At 36.1% G+C, this 23,085-nt stretch overlaps 1 protein-coding gene across 1 annotated transcript in view; it reads left to right on the plus strand.

Moving 5' to 3' along the window:
• The window catches only part of LOC129953126 (chromatin-remodeling ATPase INO80), a 151,823-nt gene that overhangs the window by 61,564 nt on the left and 67,174 nt on the right, over nt 1-23,085 (plus strand). Inside the window, exon 12 of the mRNA XM_056065994.1 lies at nt 5,780-5,862. Within this exon, the coding sequence (XP_055921969.1) occupies nt 5,780-5,862 (83 nt within the window). The remainder of the gene's footprint in view (nt 1-5,779; nt 5,863-23,085) is intronic.

The raw sequence follows: 23,085 nt of genomic DNA on the forward strand, positions 1-23,085 counted from the left end.
AATTTAGATTATTATAATATTCATTTAAATAACTTAAAATGAATTTTAGATAATTCAAAATATTCACAAATAGTATTGTTTGTAATATTAGTTGACCCCCGAAGAAAACTTTTTAGTTCCATTAGCTGTTTTAGTTGTTATAGAATGTGTAGTTAAAGACTTTTTTATTCAATACATTTCAAATCCTATTCAATTCTCAATATAATAGTCTTAATCGGATTCTTAATTTGATTCTTGTTGATAATGATTTTTTTTATATGTCTTGATAAATATAGTTTCGCAGCTATTGAAAATTTAATTTATCATGTGTATATCTATTGATGAAAAATCAGTTTGTATTATTATTTAAAGAAAGTACCTCTGTCCCGAATAAATAATGAGTGTATTACCGGCAGACTATTGTATTGTGTCTGCTAATCATTCAAAAACACCCAGTTAAAGAAAAAGCTCTTATGAGAATTGTTTGGCAATATGAGAAAACCAACTGAGACAGCCTCAATAAATTCTTCAGAAACTTTAACCGATCCCAATGCTAACTCGATAGTAACTTGGATTACAGCGGAGATATAGATGCAAATTTAATTTTTGTTGCATTTATTTATTTATTTATTTATTTTATTTTGAACGCTTAGTAACTGTAAGATACAATATCTTATAAGGTAGTAACAAGCTTATAAATGAGAATGACAATGTAATTATTATAATTAAATGACATTTCAATTATTTATATTATGATTATTATTATAATATGAAAAGTTTAATAATTTTCTATACGGTCTATGTAAGTATGTAATATAATTTTAAATTGAAAAGTAATTTATTAAGTCCTTTTTAAGTCTTGTTGTGTTTTGATTTTCTTTAATAAAGCGTGGAAGGGAGTTCCAGAGGCGAACTGAATTTACAAAAAATTGACGCTCAGAAGTTAAGCATGTATAGCGAGGGTGAACTAGTTGACGAGTCCTGTTAGAGGTGGGGAAACATATTCTGTCAAAACAATATTGTGGTTGTTGTGTGTGCAATATATCGGAGAGGAGGATTAAACAACGAAGTTTTACATAATTTTCCAAGGGCATATTTAATAACAGGGAAGAATAATTAGATATTCTGTCATACCTACGTAAACCAAAAGCATAGCGAACGATATTATTAAATGCAGTATTAAGTTTGCGTTTACTATCATATCTACAGTTGCAATATAACTCACATCCATAAATCAAAATAGGTATAAGCAAGGTCTTTGCTAGCAGTATTCGTGTTTTTACTGGCGTAAAATACTGGGTTACCCAAAGTGTACGTAGAGCACCATACATTTTGCCGACAAGTCCGTTTATGTGATCGTCCCAAGTCAAATATCGATTAAATGTAACGCCAAGGTTCTTTGCAGTCTGTACGTATTCGATTGGACCATTACTTAACATAATTTGAGGAAAGTAAACAAGATCTAAGTTCTTTCTTGAGATAACTAAGCATTTAGATTTCTTCGGATTCAAAAAAAGACCATTTAAATGGGACCAATTTAAAATTTTCTCAAGGTCCTCATTGACATTGGAGACTCCATTGTCAATAAGTCCGAGAGGGCAGCTTAGATATAGTTGGACGTCATCGGCATACAAGTGGCAGGAACTATTATCGATCAAAGATGGTAGTTCATTTACATACATTGAGAATAGTAAAGGACCCAGTATCGATCCTTGAGGAACGCCAGATAACGTTGGTAGAAAATTGGACAAACTGTCACCAGCTTGGACTGCTTGCTTTCTATTGTTTAAATATGAATATATGAGCTTTGTGGCGCCTGTTGAGAAATTAAACTGCTGCATAAGCTTGTTACAAAGTATGACATGATTAACTGTGTCAAATGCCTTGGAGAAATCAAGTAAAACCAAAAAAGTTACATCATCCTTATCCAACGATTGCCTTATGTCTTCAGTTACGTTCAAAAGCGCAGTCATACAACTGTGCTTTTTGCGGAAACCAGATTGTTGCGAGGTAAGCATGGAGTTAGTCGTAAGAAAAGCGTTGATTTGTTTCTGCAAAATTTTCTCAAAAACTTTAGATAAATAAGAAAGAATTGAAATAGGTCTGAATTCGGTTCCTTTAGAATTTTTAGGAAGTGGTAAGATTTTTGCCACCTTCCAAATGTCAGGATAAACTCCAGACATTAAAATGGAGTTAAATGTAAACGTGATGTAGGGCAGCAAAAATGGCAGAATCATTTTTATAAATTTTGGATCAATTCCGTCCAGACCAATAGCATTAGACTTGATTGAGAGTAAGCTTTCTACAACATCAGTAGGATCTACTGCTCGAAAACCGAAACCAGGATGATCTCAGTCTTCCGCAAACGAGACACCCCCAGAAGTGATTGGCAAAGGCGAAAGTGACGGTCGTGAGGCAAATGCTTCGTTAAGTGTGTTTACATCAAGACCTACAGCAGTCGCATTTCTCAACTTTCCAATGCCAACGTTTCGCAAGTTTCTCAATAGTTGTCGCCCATTCAGTGAAACATTTAAATGCTTAGAGAAAATTTGAGATTTAGCTGTACGAATTTCTGCAATAACTCTGTTCCGAAGAGAACAAAATGCGAGTCGTAACTCGGGCAATCGATACCGCTTCCAATTATTAAATGCATGATCCCGTTTTTGCATTAACGATCTTAAATTATTTGTAAACCAGGGCTTATCATTTTGTTTCAAAATTTTTGTTTTCAAGGGAACATGAGTGTCGTAGAGAAGATTTATCTTGTTCGTTAAGAATTGAACTTGTTCATTGGAAGAAGGCATGTAAAAAATGTTATCCCAATTGATGGCTCTTGTATCTTCCTCCAAGTGCAGAACATTAATATTCTTAAAATCACGATATGAAATCTGTTTGACGGCATATATATAAACTTTATTGTCAAAAATATTAAGTCATGCCTTGAAAAAGCCGGTGCGGAAAGTTGATCATACAAAACCACATCCCTAATCTCACTAACCAAAAATAAGTCAAGCAGTGTCGCGCCCCCGTCAAAGAAGTGAGTCGGAGTCACAGTATTAACTGGGCTAAGATTGAGTGCACGCATGTTATGAATTAAAATGTTTGATCTTAGTAGATTGCAATTAAAATCTCCACATAAAACTATATTTGGAAAGCCCAGAGAGATTTCTTCTAAAAGTTCAGAAAATTGTGAAAGTTCTATATGCTTATTTGGCCTATAAATTGCTCCTAAAAGTAGATTGCTTTCGCTTCCAAAAACCTCAACGAATAAATATTCAATAAGACTACCTCTCTCAGAAGAAAACTTTAGTTTAGATTTTATAGAAGATTTTATATATATTGCCACACCACCACCAACACGATCTGCTCTATTGTTCCTAAAAATGCGGTAGCCCCCAACAAAACACAACTCGTCACCAATATCATCTCTTAACCATGTTTCAGTAACACAAATAACATCTACATCTGAATTAATAAAAATGTCACGAAACTCGTCAATTTTCGGTAACAAACTTTGAGCATTTATATGACAAACCCTAAGACCACATTTCTGCTTACTCAGGACCCAAACCATAGAATTCAAATTACTTGAGTTATTCATTATACACAACAAAACTGCAAAAAAGAAAATTCAAATAAATAGACCGACAAAAGTTTATGAAGAAAATTTGAAATTAAATTAAAATAAGAAATATTATTATAAATTTAAAAAGCAAAGTGTTTTAATAATAAGGAAATTCAACAATGCATTAGACATTTTATCGCGAATAATTTGAAATCTGTCAAACTCAAAGAAAACTTATGATTTGATCCGAGCTGTAAGGTTATTATAAGCAGATGTGTGAGTTTCCGTTGTTATAAAACCAACTCCATTGAGCAAAATCGGAATAAGCTCAGACAAGCTAGAAAGAACTGTAACGGCCATATAAGACGAACCAAATTTGACCATATATTACGGCAATGTCCCAATTTAGTCAAAATAGTAAAATATCCCAAAAGTAGTCAAAATTTCTGGTCATTTTTATAAAGCGTGCAAACCAAGACGTCATCTTGGGTTCCAATGCTTGTCCACAACGACACTCCCTTTGTAATTTCGATTGATAAAGCCAATTTGCTGTTAATTTGACTCTAGCAGACAAAGTCATGAGTCCTCTTGTTCTTGAGGACGTAAACGGTCTTATGGGACAAATCTTCTTTGGCACTCGTTTAATTCCAAGAGCACTAAAAGACATTGACATAAATCCTGATTGTATCCCCTCTATTCTTCTGAAGGAGTGTTATTTAACGCTGGCAAAACCACTGCGTAAGCTTTTCCATTTCTTCTACTCTACAGTTCTCTTTTCGAGGGGATGGAAAACACCATTTGTCAAAATATCGTCCAGTAGCACGCACGTGTCATCTTTCAAAGGATATGAAATCGCCGATTAAACACAGCTTAAGAAATATCTCGAAGAACGGAAGCTTCTTAGTGACCAACAGTATAGCTTTTGCAGCGATAAATCCACTGGTAATCTCACCAAAAAGTGAAGCAAATCCTTGCATCGTTTTGGAGAAAATAAGATTATTGCACTTGATATTTCAAAAGCATTTGATAGGGTTTGGCTTTAAGCTCTCTTATTGACAATGCGTGCTTTCGGTTGTCATGAATGCCTTATTGATTGTATAAGTAATTATTTTAGGGTCTTTCAATACAAGTAGTATTGGATGGGTTGAAATTGTGTAAACAACAAAATAAATATTGGTGTGCCCCAGGGCTCTGTTGTATCTCCAACACTCTTTCTCAATTTTATTAATTATCTCCTGTCTGCAACTTCTTATTCAATGCATTTTTATACTGACGATAGTACTCTTAGCTTTTCATATTCGTTTTCAGACTCACATACCGCTTCTTCGAATGTGCAACTACAACGACAAAATATGATAAGCTTATTAAATAAGAAGATTAAAAAACCGAGTGGAATTTAATGCTTCGAAAACTAATTGCTGTTTTGTATCGTCGAAGCGAGATACATACCCCTTACCATTGTTAATGGATTTCACTTGTATCAATTAGACTGAACACCACGCTATTTTCGGTATGTGTATCACCAAACGCCAAAAATTCTGCAAGGTATTTTATATTCTTAAAGCGATGCAAGAAATTTGTCTCCCTGCTGTTTTCTACTAGAATTATATACGTCCAAAGCTTGAGTATAACTCCCACCTCTGGACTGATGCTCCTGCAACATACTTGAGCCTCTTGGACAGTAATGAACGTAGAGCATTTAAATTGATTTGTGACAATATCATCATTGCATAATTTACGTCGCTTGAACATCATCGTTAAGTTTCTTGTCTTACCCTTTTTTTAAAGTTATTGGTAACAGTTTATGCTCTAGAAAAATAGTCAGCTGCATTTCTTCTATTAAACAGTCCAACCGCAATACTCGCGCTTCTAGGAATGATTACCAGTATACCCTCAAGGCCAATTCTGGTCGTTCTGTCAAGTACAGAGATTCGTTCTTTAGCCGTACTACGCGAATGTTGAATGCTTTACTAATAGTATTTAAGTTATGTATAGACTTTAAAGCAAATCATTTTGCTTTGAATCTGGACAATATGTGAAAAACAATGTTTAAAAAAAATCAACTAACATCAAAAGTTTTTGTTATAAATAAAAGAAAATATTTATTTTTGAAGTGTGTCTATGCAAGAGAACTGTAGTGTTTCAATCTATTAAATTTACTATTAGACTTAAGCATTAATTACTTTCTATCTATTTTTGATTCAACTGTATTTTTATTCTCTTTTCTATTTATAGATCGTCAAAAAACTGAAGAAGACAAATCCGATGAAATTATGGGTAAGGATAACAGCGACAAAAAAAGAAGACTCACTACAAAAGTAAGTGGAGATAAATTTATTTATATTTTTAGTTTTAACGTTTAATATTTTTTAAACTAATGTTTATTATTTTGCTGTTGTTGTATATGCATTTTTGTTTATAAACGTTTTACTTACCATTTGTTAAGTTCATTAAATTTGAATTTAATTTAATTTGAAGGCAAACTTCAGAAAAGTTGCTGATTTAGGTCCTTAAAAAATTAAAAATATAAATAGTTAAATACGGTGGCTCCCACGAATAATCGGTGAGATGTAGTATAAATTTTCGTAATGCCATTTAACACGTTTTTATATTAAACTCTTATACAGCAACCCTATCATTAAACACCTCACATAATCGGACACCTAATATTTAATAAATATGATTTAAAATCACGAAAATAAATATAAACCAGCATAAAAGTGTTCCTATATGCGTTTCGCCCCGATGTAATGGTTGGGCTCATCAGAAGATGACCGTTTTCCATTGTCTCATATAAATCGAGATTCCATATAATCCGAGCTACATAGAACAACTGCAAATTATATAGTTGCTACAAGTCTTCAAAGAAGATAATTTGTAGCTATTTTTATTGCCTTTGAATGATAAATATTTGACTGTTAACCTAATGATTTAATGGCTTCCACCAGGCGTTATTGAACAGACACATTTTTGGCATAATTCAGAACTTATTATTTGCCTCTCTTTTTAAAGGTCCGTCTTGAGTTTATGCTTCGAGAGTTCTTTTGAGCAACTCGTCGTCCCAGTTTATCCATTATATGTTCGATTGCATTAAGTTCAGGTGACTTTTTCTGTGTGTTTAAGCACCTTCGTGCTTCGGTAGAAGTTTTCCTGGTAGAAGATGAAATTGTCTTTTCTTCTAAGTTTACTAACACTGCACCGCAAATGTTGTTTTAAAATATTGATGTTAGACATTTTAATCTGCACAAAATGTTAGTTCCGAACACTAGGGCAAGAGCAGATCCTCACAACATGGCCGAACCACTGCACCCAGTATCTCAAGTTAGCTTATTTGCATTCCGCCATATACAATCATTCTTCTTTCCAAACCTTTAGGTTTAAATTTGCTTTCGCTCGTGAACAAAGCCTAATATAATTGTTTGTCATAACTCGTAAGTCTAAAGGTTTGTTAGATATTTATAAGTAAACTTAAGTTTTTCATTTCTATTTTTTAACTGATGTAAAGCTTTTTATACACGTCTTGCATGGCCATTACGGTCATTACTTTGATCAAGCTGCTTTTTGTGTTTATGGTTTCAGTTTTTTTTTTCGAGGTCCCTTTGAAAAAAAATCTTTGGAAATTCTGAAGATAATAAGGGATTTTTGTTGTTAAAAAGTAGCTTCTCATCGTACATCTCCAGGTTCTTTTTTTCGTTTAAAAAAAAATGAATTTATGTCATTGATTTTTAAAGGGCTCCGTTGCATAATTTTTGCTATATTTGATTTGGCGTTCTGGCTACATACAAAAGAACTAATCTTTTAATTTCCAAAGACGTTTGCTTTCGTTTTGGTGTCATTTCGCCGTGGAGCTGAAAACTACCTTTAATTTAAGTAACAGTCTTCGGTATTACAAGGTTAATGATAACATAGCCATTCGCAGGGCCGGATTTAGAGGTCCAAAGACCTCGGGGCAATAAAGGAGCGGAAGCCCCTTCGAACTAAATTATTTTCAAAATAAAGTTAACCATTTTTTTCACCTACGTTTTTCAATAAATAATTTCTTGCGAAACCAAGTAGATTTCTTTAGTATTGAAAAAACACATATAAATTTAAACGAAAAAAAGAATTATCTGAAATTAAATTTAGGGTTAACGAATGGAACCTTTCAATATTTTTTCGCCGAAAAATCGTTCATGACTTCGTTGAAATCCAGTTCTCGCAGTAAAATGCTTTCAATCCTCAGGAGAGAGAGCTTCGATAGACGGGTTTGTCCCATTGTGCCTATTTTGTATGAATTTCATTTTTGAAAATGAGAGCACTCCAGTGCAATTTGTTACCATCAGAACCAAAAACATTCGCAATGCAATTTCGAGGTTTGGGAATGTAGCTCTGAAATTTTGATTTTCGAGAATTTGATAGTAAAATAGTTCCGGCCATTGATCTGTTCCATAGTCCTTTTCCTTTTTGCATGAGTCAATAAAAGACACAAATTAAACCAACTCATTGCCAAGACTAGGCTCTAAGTCATCCGGATACTCTTTCACCAATGCCTCTGCTGCAGCGTGCAAATTTTCAGCATCCATCAGGAATCCAAATTTCGAACGTACACCTTCATAGGCATTCAATCTTTCAGTAAGAGAAACGGATAGCTGGTCAATCACTGGGATAAAGGCCGATACTTTGTATTTTTCCTTGGGTGACAGATTTGCGTCTTGTGCTTTCCCGTAATCGAGCGGATTCAAACTCACATTTCTCGTTCTGGTTCGGGTGCGTGATTGTACATATTCATCAGGTTGGGATATTTTTTTGGCTGCTTCCTCGTATTTATCAAAACCATTTCGTTTGGATTCCACGAAAAATTTCAATGATTCTAGTGCACGCATTGCTGATTTAAGAATCATTTTTGGGCGTTGCAACATCTTGTTTGTAGCGTTGAATCGCTCCAAGATATAGTTCCAAAATGTTGTAAACAAAGCGGTTTCAAGACCACTTAATTTCTGTAGAAGGTTCGTTGCTCCATTCCTCACGATGTGTTTTTGCTCATTATTGGAAGGTAGTTAGAGCTTCTTCGATTTCCGAATAGCCGTTGACTAAGGCTTTCGTAGCTTGAGCTCGACAAGACCAACGATTGTCGCTGAGCTTTTTCAGGACTAAAAACTGGCCGCTTTTCTTGTCCGACCGATAATTTCTAATCAGAATTCGGTGCCGATCTGTACTGGCAGTGAAAAGCGTATATGAGAGGCTAAATTGAGGAGTTGTTTTTGTTTGTTTTGCTAATTAATAACTTGAAATCCAGTTTTCTTTTATTTAAAATTAGTTTAAGATTAAATATGTTCCAAAATGGTGATCAAGTCCTACTGCTTGCAATAATTTTCGTGGAGAAATTAAATTGCAAAAATAGGCGTTATCTTTGTCCGATTAGTTGTGAGAGCCACTGTATGTACACATACTCTCAAAACTAAGTGTACACAACAAAATTCCATATTTGTTGGTATTTATTTTTTTTCTAAACTTCCTTAGTTAATATTTTTGTATGTTATATAAACAAGAGAAACATTTCTTAAAACAATTAACAAAACAGAATAACAATTAAAAAACTAAAACATTTTTCAAATACATGGCACAAAGTTAAGCGTACACTTGTAGATCAAAGCAAGAAGAAATGTTAAAGTATGTCAAAATTGGAAGATTACTATTTTTAGGGCCACAACCTGCAATTGCCAAAGCATCACTTCGACAAGATCTTTTGTGAAAGATGGGGGTATTATACCCTTAAATTTCGGGGACCTTACATTTCAGATGAATTATTAACTAATTAATTAAAATTGAGGAGGGGTCTTGAGCTGGTTTCAGGCATTATAACGCAATCATTCCTGAATTCAGTTTTACAGCGGATTGTGGATTCGGCTTTCTCCTAGAAAGCAATAATAGTTTCAATACAAAAAAGAAATTGCCAAACATTAAAAGTAACTCATTACTATTTGTTTTTGTATATGAGTGTACCCCTCATAAGAATGCTGACTAGCAGAAACAACTTTTCTGCTAGAAAATTCTTTGGAAGAGGGACACCGCAAGGTGGTGTTCTATCCCCTCTCCTCTGAAACCAGGTGGTAAATGAAATCCTAACTGGTCTGCATTGGTGATGACGTTGCTATAGCGATTTCAGAAAAGCATCTTGACACCCTTAAAGAACTCCTACAAAATCCATTAGACAAACTAATCCTTTGGGCTGATCTGTGTGGACTGGAAGTTACCCTACACAAATCCGAATAATTCCTATTTTTATGGAAATCCAAAACTCTATATGATAACCGTTCCTATATCAGAGGAGACTAAGTACCTGGGTCTTATTTAAGACAAAAAACTAAATTGGAAACACAATATACAAGAAAGAGTCAGAAAAGTTTCTGTAGCTCTCTTTGCTTGCAAAAAAGCGATTGGTAATAAATGGGGTTACAACCCCAAATCACGGATTGATTATACACATCGGTATTAAGAACGATTTTAATGTACAGTGTAGCTTTAGCTTTAGAAAAGGCTTTAAGCCGCCAAAAACTAAATAAGATCCAACGTTCAGCTTGTCTAGGTATAAGCGGATAGCTTCCTACGACCACAACTGCTCCGCTGGATACCCTACTCTACCTAACACTTCTTGATATACTTATCAAACAAAATAGCTGCAAGCTTAGCTATCCGCCTCAAAGCTTCATCGCAGGGGGTTAGCAACAACATTGGCCAATCCATAATTCTATAGTATTTAAAATCAGTTCTAAAGCACGAAGACTACACCATCCTTCAACTGCAATTCAACAGAAACTTCCCGATTTCTATACCTTTTCGATCTTTCAGGGAGAAGAGGGTATTCCTAGAAGACGAGTCAGTCCCCTTTTACACGGATGGATCAAAAACAAATGAAGGGGTTATGTGTACTCTGAACGACTGAAATTAAGTATCTTATTCCGCTTTCGCAATCATTGTATCGTGTTCCAGACGGACTTTTGGCGATAAATGGAAGTCTTATCCTTGCTCAAAGAAAACATCTGATATTCGTATTTTCTCAGATAGTCTGGCCGATATCAAATCTCTGGACTCTGTTTCTACAAACTTTATGACAGTCCATAACTGTCGATCATCTCTAATGGTGCCAGGCCATAGAGACATTCCAGGAAATTTTAAATTTTAAACTAAAGCTAATTAAAGACGCTGTAATAAAGGCAAATATCAGGTGGAATAACATCACCATGTTTCAAGTCACTAGATTCAAAGCGCTCAAGGTGCTTGCTATCGCTTAGCAGATCGCATATAAGCTCGATAATCGGTGTCTATACCGGGCACTGTCTAATAGGAAAGCACGCCATGCGGCTGGGCGTAATCTCACATGACTCTTACAGAAGCTATATGGATGAGAAAGAAGAAGAAACAGTTCTTCTCCTTCTCTGTACATACCCTGCTTTAGCTCAAAAACGCAAAAATTACCTAAGAGAATTCTTCCATAACGATCTAAATGGTCTCAGGCATATTCAAATAATCAGTCTTTCACGTTTGGTAAAGGACTCAAACTGGTTTCATTGAGCTTAGAAGAAAGCCTCGTGTAACTAGCCTAAGTCCTACTCCATCAAGGACAGCCACTTTTCCTAACCTAACGCTCAATTTTTGGAATAACCATACACACGTGTTCCTAAAATAAAACAAAATTGTAAAAACGTTTGCACTTCGAATGTGATATCTACACTAATATTATAAAGAGAAAAGATTTGTATTTTTGTATGTTACGAATAAGTTCAAAAAGAACTGGACCGATTTTAATAATTCTAAATAAACAAAGGCTATATTTAGTACTAGCGGCCCGACCCGGCTTTGCACGGGTAATCAAAAATAGTTGCAACTCTAGTATCCTCCACACTGTTTCGTTCAAATAATGTTTGTTTCAGGGACAAGTTTTTTCCATAGTTGGTATCGACTTAAGGAAAGATTGCTTTTCCCACGGAAAATTGTATGTGGCACTTTCTCGAGTAGGATCTCCTGAAAATCAATACGTTTTGTTGCCACCTACAAATACCACAGCCAACGTAGTGTACAGAGAGGCTTTAAGATAAGCATACAATTGTTTTCTAATTTAATGATTCGTGGTCGTTTTAATTAGCATGCTTATAACTTAAGTATCTGTACCTTTTTATGTCTACCCCTGCAAAGCTGGAACGGGCCTCTAGTGCTTTTTTTTTATAATAAACACACACTTAAGGGGATACTAATACCCTTCCCTTATTATGCAGAGGCACAGTGTGAGCACTAGGAAGAGGAGAGAGGGTTTAAAAGGAGATGTCGGTGCTCATTGGTTTTGAATTCCTGAATATTGCAATGACTAGGAAAGACAGAGTGTGGTAAGGCATTCCACTTTTGCGTAGTACGGCTAAAGAACGAATCTCTGTATTTGACATTACGACCGAAGTTGGGCTCGAGGGTATACTGATGAGCATTCCTAGAAGCGCGAGTATTACGGTTGAACTGTTTAAGGGGATGAATGCAACTGGCTATTTCACTAGAGCATAAGCCGTTAAAATAACGGTAAAAAAGGGTCAGACAAGAGACCTTACGACGATGTTCAAGCGAAGTAAATGAACTTATGATGATATTATCATCTATCAATTTAAATGCTCTAAGCTCAATACTATCCAAGAGGCTTAAGTAAGTTGCAAGAGCACCAGCCCAGAGATGGGAGTTATACTCAAGCTTTGGACGTATGTACTCGTAAGTCTTGTAGATAACAGCCAGATCAGGAGGGGTGAAATATTTCTTGCATCGCCTAAGGAAACCCAAACACCTTGCGGCATTTTTGGCGACATCGCGTATGTGATCATTCCACAAGAGGTGGTTCATGACACACATACCGAGAATATCGAGGTGTTCAGTCTCATTGATGCAAATGCCATCCATTGATAATGGCAATGGGGTATATCTCGCTTTAACGATACAACACAGCATTGGGTTTTCGAAGCATTAAATTCCACGCGATTTTTTAATCCCCATTGTACAATGCTGTTTAGGTCGGAATTTAATGAGCTTATCATATTCTGTCGTTGCAGTTCCACATCCGAAGAAGAGGGATGTGAGTCTGAAAACGAATATGAAAAGCTAAGAGTACTATCGTCAGCGAAACAATGTATTGGATTAGATGTTGCAGACAGAAGATCATTAATAAAAATGAGAAAGAGTGTTCGAGATAAAACGGAGCCCTGGGGCTCACCAGCATTTATTTTATGGTTATCAGACTTGAATCCATCCAATACTACTTGTATTGAACGATCCGAAAGGTAATTACTAATCCAATGAAGCAGGGATTCATGAAAACCGAAAGCACGCATTGTCTATAAGAGAGCCTGATGCCAAACCCTATCAAATGCTTTTGAAATATCAAGTGCATAAATCTTACTTTCTCCAAAACGATGTAAAGTTTTGCTCCACTGTTCGGTGAGATGAACCATGAGATCACCAGTGGACCTATTGCTACGAAAGTCGTATTGCCGGTCATTAAGAAGCTTTCGATCTTCAAGATATTTCTTGAGCTGATAATTAATCAGCGTTTCCATGACATTGGAAAGAAGGGACGTAAGTCAAATCGGTCGGTAGTTAGAGGGTGAGGAAGATTCGCCTTTTTTGGGAATAGGCTGGACAAATGCCGTTTTCCATCCGCTCGGAACAAGACCTGAGGAGTAGGACAGATGAAAAAGCTTACGCAGTGGTTTTGCCTGCGTTGAAGAACACCTCTTCAGAACAATAGCGGGGATACCATCCGGACCAGTGGATTTATGTGTGTTTAGATCTCTTAGGACTCTTGCCACAGTACGAGTGCGAAAAAAGATTGGTCCCATAGAATCACTAACTCGCTCAAGTACAGGCGGAGTCATAACACTCACTATCAGCGTAGAATTGGCGGCGAACTGCCTAGCAAAGCTAGCTTTATAATTATATAAATAGTTCAAAATGCAAACATTTGTATTAAAATTTCTTCAGGCCTAAATTTAGTTTTTAACAGATATATAAAAGCTATTTGCATATTTTAACTAGTTGTACAACTAGTAGTACAAAAATCTTGACATCTTTTAAAACTTTTTCGATGTTCATGGTATTCGTTGCCAATGATATTAACTAAACTTAACATCTGTCAATGTAAGACATTGCACATTATTTCTTTCGTTTCTTAACTCGTTAAAAATGCCCAAACGGCAGCAATGATTCCAGATCATTTATTCTGCTACATCGTTAAATAATTTCTGCACCTAATGATTTATTCCATTCATTGATAATATGTACAAAGGTACAAAGATAAAAAATAAAAACTGTGATTGTTGGTCGACAACTTACAAATCATTCATTCATAGAACGTGGCATCATCCGGTGTGGCGTGGCGGCAATGACGAGGCTCAAAAAAAATTATAAAAAAGTTTTAATCCAACCAAGCAACTAAGGGACCAATAACAGCCACAACAAGAAACTTCTTTGGTCCCTAGTTATAAAAGGGAGCCAGCACCGGGACAGACACAAAGTAGTTGTCAATAGGTCTTGTACGGTTTATGATTTCAAAAGTGTTCTTGTTTCATTATACCTATACATAAGTTGAAGACATACAGCATACTCGTACATACCAAGATCAACGATCAACCTTACCTAACAGGGTACTTCTTGTTCTTAAGTAAAGTGTAGCAAATGTAGACGAACTCTTCATCTTCGTTTGATATACCTTGTCTTGTGGTGGTATATGCAGCATTTTTTTTCTGTTCTTTCTTTTAGTAATAAAATAATCAGTCTTCCATTGAATGAACAGTCATTTACCGAGACCGATGATGGCAATGCCAAGAAGACACCGTCCTGTCTTCTTTCCTTGTCTTGAAAATCTCGATTAACTTTATACAAAACTTTGCTTCTTAATACAATACAATTTATTTGTATATACAAACATACTTCATATTACAATAAATTTTAAAGAAGAAAAAAGCATACAACTCGGTCTTATGAATCAGTTGTTATATTTTCAAGAAGATACAGTTTTGTCAGACATCTAGAAGAATTGAGTCTAGACTTTTATTTATTCGTACTTCAAGATTCGGTTTTAGTACAAAATATTGAAACATAGATTTAAAGTGCGATTCAAGTTTAAAAATAATTAATAAAATGCGGCTGGTATGCGACCCACACTTGCTTAAAACTTTAACTAAATATTTATAATAATATTTTGGGTGGGATAAATAATTTCAAGTCAATGTCTTTCTTTGTTCTTCTAATACTTCAGTCAATAACCATTTCTTATCTTTTTTTTTTGTTGTTTTTGTAGGTTTTCGTGTTTTGTTAAAAAGTTGTAAAATTATTTTTTCTAAAAAAATAACATAAAATTAACAACAATACTTTGCATACGATGAAAAGAACTAAAACTATTCTTACCAATTTTAGATGGACTTCTTAAAAAATGTATTTCTTATATAAACAAATAAATAGAGATTGGATTTTTCTTAAAACAAAATCTTCCTTTAACAACAAAATTTAGCATAGAATGAAATTATTTTAAAGACAATACCTTCATTTATCCATCAGATATCGAGAATGGAATATTAATTTTTACAAATCTATGTTTTGAAAGTTTTAATTTTTATGAAAAAACTGACTTGTATTTTTATAAAAAATTCACTGAATGACGAAAACTGCATTTAAAGTCCAGTCATTTAAGCTCACATTAGGTAGGATAGGTTTAGGTTAGGTTATAGTGGCTGTCCAAGATGGAAACGGACAGACTTAGGCCAGTTTAATGGCCCATTGTGATACCACATGAATCTTGAGGCTTCCTCCTAAGCTAAATGGAACCAGTTAGAGTCCCTTACGAAACGTGAGAGGCTGCTTATACCGATATGATTTAGATCGTTAAAGAAGAATTCTCCTAGGTAATTCTTGCGTTTTCGAGCTAGAGCAGGGCATGTGCAGAGAAGATGAAGAACCGTTTCCTTCTCTTCCTCGTCCATACAGCTTCTGCAAAAGTCATTTGAGAATACGCCTAGTCTCGTGGCGTGCTTTGCTATTAGACAGTGTCGTAGGTTATGACACCTATTATCGAGCTTATATGCGATCTGCTTAGAGAGAGGAAGCACCTTGAACGTTTTAAATCTAGTGTTGGCCAGACGTTTTTTGTGACTTGACACGTGGTAATGTTGTTTCACCTGGTGCCTGCCCTCCTCACAGCGTCTTGCATTAGCAACAGTTTACAAGTAGCGAATAGTATGCCAGTACTTCCCAAGCATGGTAGGATGGGCTGTACTGTACCGTTCCTGGCGAGTTCATCTGCCTTACAGTTACCTGGAATGTCTCTATGGCCCGGCACCCAGCAAAGGTGAATATTAAATTGTTGCGCCATCTCCATTAGAGATGATCGACAGTTATGGACTGTTATAGAGTTTGTAGAGACAAAGTCCAGAGATTTGATAGCGGCCTGGCTGTCGGAGAAAATACGGATACCAGATGTTGATATCACGTTTTCTTTGAGCCAAGATAAGACTTTCTTAATCGCCAAAAGTACCGCTTGGAACACGCTACAATAATTGGGAAGGCGGAATGAGAGACTTAATTTCAGTCGTTCAGAGTACACACCACCACCAACCCCTTCTTTGGTTTTTGAGCCATCTGTGTAAAAGTGGATTGACTCATCCTACAAGAATGTCCTATCCTCCCAAAAAGATCTGGTAGGTATAGAAATCTGGAAATTCCTGTCGAATTGTAGTTGGGGGATGGTGTAGTCTGTGTGCTTTGGAATTGATTGTAAGTACCATAGAATTACGGAGTGGCCAATGTTGTTGTTAGTCCACTGCGACGAAGCATTGAGGCGAATAGCAGAGCTTGCAGCTATTTGTTTACGTCAAGAGGTGTAAGGTAGAGCAAGGTGTCCAGTGCCGCAGACGGGGTCAGGCTGAACTTTGGAGTTTATTTAACTTATCCCTGTTTATACCTTTCTCTATACCATACTGCCACACCGTACGTTAAAATCGGTCTGATTACCGATGTGTATAGCCAATGCGTGATTCTGGGTTGTAAACTCCATTTATTACCAATAGCTTTTTTGCAAGAAAAGAGAGCTACAGTAGTAGTCTGTCCAAGGCATTTTGTAAGAGTTCTTTTAGGATATTAAGATGCTTTCCTGAAACTGCTATAGCAACGTCGTCAGCATAGGCTATCACTCTGAAACCCTCCGCATCCAGACTAGTTAGGATTTCATTCACCACTAGGTTCCAGAGGAGAGGGGATAGAACACCACCTTGCGGTGTCCCTCTACTAACGAATCGTCTGCTAGAAGAGTTGCCCAGTTTTGAGTTAATTATTCTGCTAGTAAGCATTAAATGAATTAACTCCCGAAGCGAACTCTCTGCATTTAGAGATGTCAGTGCAGATGTGTCCACGTTGTTAAAGGCACCTTCGATGTCAAGGAAAGCAACCATAGTGAATTTTTTATGATGGAGGGTATATTCGATGGTGCGTAACGCTGTTTCCACCGATTTACCTTTACAGTAGGCATGTTGAGACGAAGACAGAAGTCTTGTATCGATACGTACCCTTAAATGGATATCAATCAATCTTTCCAGGGTCTTAGGAAGGAATGATGATAGACTTATAGGTCGTAGATCTTTAGGATTGACTTGGGAGCATTTACCTGCTTTAGTTATAAAAACAACTTTAACTTCTCTCCATGCCGAGGGAACATGGACCAGGTAAATACAGCTGGTAAAAATTGCCTCAAGGATTGGTGCAATTATATCAGAAGCTTTTTGTAATTCGGCTGGTATTATTCCATCTGGTCCTGCAGCTTTAAATGGTTTGAAGCTGTTGAGAGCCCATTGTAGCTTATCCTTTGTGATCAGACCTTGTGGATATGTTGTATTTGAACTTGAACGTATAAAACTGTTGCAAGTTTCGGTAAGAGAACTACCAGGAAGGTGAGTGTCCAATAGTAAGTTCAGCGATTCATTACTTGAATTTGTCCAGGAGCCGTCTGTATTTTTCAAGCAGCTATGGCATAGCTGGATTAGTTAAAAGAATTTTCCGTAATCTAGAGGCTTCAGAAGTTTCTTCTATCATGCCACAGAAGGATCGCCAAGAAGATCGCTTGGATTTCCTTAGTGCCTTCTTGTAGATTCTTAGGGATTCTTTGTAGGAGTCCCAAATTAGGTAAGAGTCTCGGAATTCGAGATACCCAACTGTAAGTCTGTTAAAACTTTTATATTCACACTCTTATAGTTGTCTCAAAACCTACATATGGTAGGGTGTAAGCAACTATTAAATTTCAAGGTCAAAGGAGGCCACAAAAATCTTTTTTTGCGTTTTTTTTTTGGAAATATCTCTTTTCCTATGGGTTTTTAGCTATTTGCATTTATTATCAATGTAGTACCCGTGGCATGATGGTTAGTGCGTTGGACTTTCATGCGAGAGGTCTTAGTCCCTGCCTGTGCCACCTAAAGTTTTATTCACGGGTACTGCCTCTTGCGAAGAATTGACAAATTCTCCAAAAGTTATTCTTGTCTTGAAAATGTGCTTTCTCAAAAATTGCCGTTCGGATTCGGCATATAAACGTTAAGTCCCCTCCATCTCTGCAATTACTTGCAGGATGGTTAAGAGTTGTAAGTCATTGGGCCCTGATTCTCTACAGACTGTTGCGCCACCTAAAAAATATATTATGATCAATATTGTAGAACACAAAATTCTCTACAACATTTATTTAAAAAAAAATGTATATATTGTTAACAGTTTTCGAGATAAGGGGCGGAGAACGCGCGGTCACAACATCACTTCAGGTCAACCGTTGCCTCCGCTCGAAATGATTATAAATATTTGTCAATTTTTATTAACTATAATGTTATATTTTATCATTTTTTCCTAACTTATCCACTTTTTATTCAGTATTAATTTATTTAACAACACTTACCTGCCCATTTAATTGCAGAATTAATATTAATAACTTCTTATATGATGGAAAAAAAAAACAAATAAATTGTGAATTAATCTTTATATTAAAAAACATCATTGAATAAATTTGTTTTTATTGAAAGTTAAAAAATTTAATTAAGGGTAAAAAAACAATTTATAATATTAATCATCTTCTTCCTTTTCATCGTCGTCTTCTGGCTGCTGGTAAATTTGAAACTAGTCTTCATTATCGTCTTGAACGACATTTGTCTTAAGTTCTTTCATGATTTCGGGGTCAAAGGTTCCATCTTCGTTATTGTCGCTCTGATATTGACCATTGAGACAAGATTGCCCATTACATTGACCACAAGCTAAAGAGCATTTCAAGTCTGCTTTCCTGCATCCGCATCGCGAACCACAACCACTCTTGCAGTCGCAGAAAATTTTATTTAGCAAATCTTCTAGAGCAGGTGGTAAAATTGTCATGATAGGCTTCAGAAAATCGTTTCGCATTGTCCAACCCCAACCTGGGGTTCCAAATCATATCCTAACCTAGTTTGATCTTGATAATATACATGGCTGAAATGTTGATAAGTAGCTGCACTTGTTGGTGTAATATTTGAAAGCTACAAAGGTTTATTTAGTTTTGTAGACTTGACGTAATGCATATAACGAAGATGATCGAGACTTTTTACAGATTTCGGAGCATTATAGACTGCCAATAAGGTTTGAGTTCCGCTCTCTAATCTCTGGGCCGAGCAATTTTCTTCCTCAAATACTGCAGCTAGTTCATCCAAATTTGTCAGTTTCTCAAAAAGTTTTTAAATATGATTTGTTTCCCTTTTTAAAAAGCGCAGAAGTTGTGTCACAGCCACTTAATGCGTGCAGAAATAAAACATGTTTTTTGGAATGAGGATATTTATCAAAAATTTTAGTCGATTTTATCTCCGTTTTTACATTTCCTTTTCCAACTTTTTTAAAGAAAATTTCTTGTTTGTAAGACAGTGTACCCCAAATTAAAATGAAAAGTAAATGAATATCTTGACTAATTATAACTGCAGTTTTTTTAGACTTTGATTCTTCAATTGCAGTTTCAACAATAAGAACTTGCGCATCATCTCTGGCTTGTTTAGTAGTTATATTTGCAGCTTGTAATTTTTGAATTAACATATTTATGTACTTATCTTTGTTACTTCAATTTGATAAGAATTGTTCTTGAGTAACTGGAACAACCATTGCTCCATCGAAACAGACTTCATACGTTTTTGAAAGTGCAGCAGTTCTTCTCCGCTGCTCCATAGCTTCTACGTTGTTACTGTAGTCTGAATATCCGTCAAACACAAGAATTATTTTGGAACTGTAATGCCTTTGTAAATAATTCATGTATTTATCAAAAATCATAGAAAAAGAATCTTCTCTGCTCCATACAACATAAATTAATGCTGAAAAAAAAGTGGATAAGTTAGGAAAAAAATGATAAAATATAATATTATAGTTAATAAAAATTGACAAATATTTATAATCATTGATTTATCGATAGTTCATCAATTATATATGGCGCGTTTTCGACCGGAGGCAACGGTTGACATGAAGTGATGCTGTGACCGCGTGCTCTCCAGATATTTCCAAAAAAAGCTCGGAAAAAAATATTTCTGTGACCTTTAACCTTGAAATTTAATAGTTGCTTACACCCTATCATATGTAGGTTCTGAGACAACTTATAGGGTGTCAATGTACAAGTATTTACAGACTTACATCTGGGTATCTCGAATTCCCAGGTGAACTTACTATAATAACTGGACTATTTCTATAGGATGAAATAAGTTTGAAGCCAATATTTTTATACGGCTAAACCATGGTGAGAAAAGAATAAAGGCACTAAGCTATAACCGTTAAGGTTAAACTCCGAGTGGTCAGTGGTTTCATCACCAACCTGAGTTTCGCTTAGTGTCAAAACAGCTGGGCTGTCCAAAACAGTATGAACGTATGCATCATGAAAATGTTTCCTAAGCCCATGAATGTTGCAATACTGAACACAAAACTTACCAGCCATAACAATACACAAAAACACAAACAAAATAAAACAAGACAGTTAACTATGAGGTAAATTTAATTTGGGCACCAAAACTTCTTAGTTGCAATTTACCTGTAGTGTGATGCCTTAATGGTTAATTGAAACTAATCCGCTCTTGAATCCCAACAAAAATTTAACCGCAATTTATCAAGTAATTATTTCGCATAGTCTATTGCCGCACTGTATTTTATGTATCATTAGTAAAAAATGTGCCGAACACTACGTCATCGTCAGTTCCTGCGCTCGTTTCCAAAGACAATCCTTTTGTTAGCTTGATTGGTAAACCCAATTTGCTTGTAGCAAAGTTTGCTGTTAATTCGATGCTGCCAATGAGTGACATGACTCCTTCTATACTTGAAAGCGTAAACTATTTCATGGGACGAATCTTCTTTCGCACTCGTACAGTTGCTAGAGTACTTAAAGATCTTGACATTCACAAATCCGCTGGCCCAGATAGTATCCCCGCTAAAACTCTTCTGAAGAGGTGTTCTTCAACGCTGATAAAACACAGCGTAAGCTTTTCCATTTGTCCTATTCTACTGGTCTCTTTCCAAGTGGGATTAAATCTGCATTTGTTCAGCCTGTCCCTAAAAAAGGCGAATCCTTCTCCCCTTCTAGTGCAATTGCACGTACGTCCCTTCTTTCTAAGGTCATGGAAACGCTTATCAATTTTCAGCTTAAGAAATATCTTGAAGAACGTAAGCTTCTTAATAACCGGCAGTAGGCTTTTGTTGCATAGGTCCACTGGTGATCTCATGGTTCATCTCACCGAACTGTGGAGCAAATCTTTACATCGTTTTGGAGAAAGTAAGATTATTGCACTTGATATTTCAAAGGCATTTCATAGAGTTTGGCACCAAGCTCTCTTATCGAAAATGCGTGCATTTGGTATTGATGAATCTCTTCTTACGTTGGGTTAGAAATCATCTTTCGGACCGTTAAGTTCAAGTAGTATTAGACGGGTTCAAATCGGATATCCACAAAACAAGCGCTGGTGTGCCCCAGGGCTCCGTTTTGTCTCCGACTCTCTTCCTTATATTCATAAATGATCTGTTGTTAGAAATTTCTAACCCACTTCATTGTTTCGCTGATTACAGTACACTCTGTCTTTCATATTCGTTTTTAGATTCTCATCCTTGTTCTTCGGATGTGGGCTACCAACGGCAGCGTATGATAAGCTCATTAAATTCTGATCTTGACAGCCCTAGCTAACTGTGGGTACTTTATTTCTATCAATTCTCAAGGCTATTTAATAATATTGAGATCAGATGAGTACGGCAGCTATTAAAGGGAGTGCATATTTTGCTCATCTGTGAAAGACCTAGCGTGGGGCGTTTTTGAGCATTGCGACGGAAGCGAAGAAGATGGGTTTAGTGGTCAATGAGGATAAGACCAAGTATATTCTGTCATCAAAAAAGGACATTGAAAAACGACTTCTAAGACAAAACGGCACCATGGACAGATCTGAATTCGAGGTAGTTAAGGACTTTGTCTACCTAGGCACGGCTATAAACACAGACGACGGCACTAGCGCTAAATGGAACGAAGAATAAATAACTCTTGCAAATTGCTGCTTCTTTGGACTTTGAAGGCAATCGAAAAGTAAAGTCCTCTCTCTAGCATCTAAAATCACCATCTATAAGACACTCATCATCATTCTTCTCATTTATGGCGCTGAGGCTTGGACCCTGTCAAAGAAAGATGAGAGCGGCTTAGGATGCTTCGAAAGGTTTCGTATGCATAAATTGAGAATGGAAAAGAAGATATAACGACGAACTGTGCGGGCTGTACAACGAAACTGACCTAGTTAACAGAATTAAAGTCCAAAAGCTTAGATGGCTTTGTCATGTAAAGCGAATGGACATTAAGGCTCCAGCCCGGAAGGTCTTCGAATCCCTAAGGAACGGCGCAGTAGAGAAAAACCGCTACTCGGGTGGCGCACTCAGGTGGATGAAGACCTCAACCAACTTGACGTTCGAAACTGGAGAGAGAGAGAACTGGCTGGAGACACATGTTGGTTAAGGCCCAGGTCCGCCCGGACTGTAGCGCCACCTTAAGTAAGTAAGTAGTGCAAGACCTAGATGCAGTAATTTTAGATATAAAGACCTTAACCTTAACTATTCCATAATTACTGACAGCTTTCAATATAACATCCTCTCCTTCACAGTTGCGATAAAGCTTGTACAGTGAAACTTCCATAAGTCGAACTCTCAGAATGAAAGAAAAAAAATCGAGCTATAGAAACTTCGATTTAAAGAATTGAGAATTTAATTTTATTTTATTTTATTAAATGGAATAAATAAAATTTAAGAAAACACAATGATTTGTGATTAACAGAAGCTTAAAAAAAATCAGTAATCATTCGTTGGCGTTTTTCATTCATTCATTCTCGTTAATAACGTTGAAAAAACGATCTGGCTCGTTGTTTTCAGTAAGGAGAGCATTACGTATTGTTTCCAAGGCTTAATGGACCTTAGCTTGTTTCGGCTGCACAGTTAAGTCTTCACCTGGATCTGCATAAGCATCAACTTCGTCGTCACTGACGGCTTCCACT

Source organism: Eupeodes corollae, chromosome 1 (assembly GCF_945859685.1).
Source record: "Eupeodes corollae chromosome 1, idEupCoro1.1, whole genome shotgun sequence".
Taxonomy (NCBI): Eukaryota; Metazoa; Arthropoda; class Insecta; order Diptera; family Syrphidae; genus Eupeodes; species Eupeodes corollae.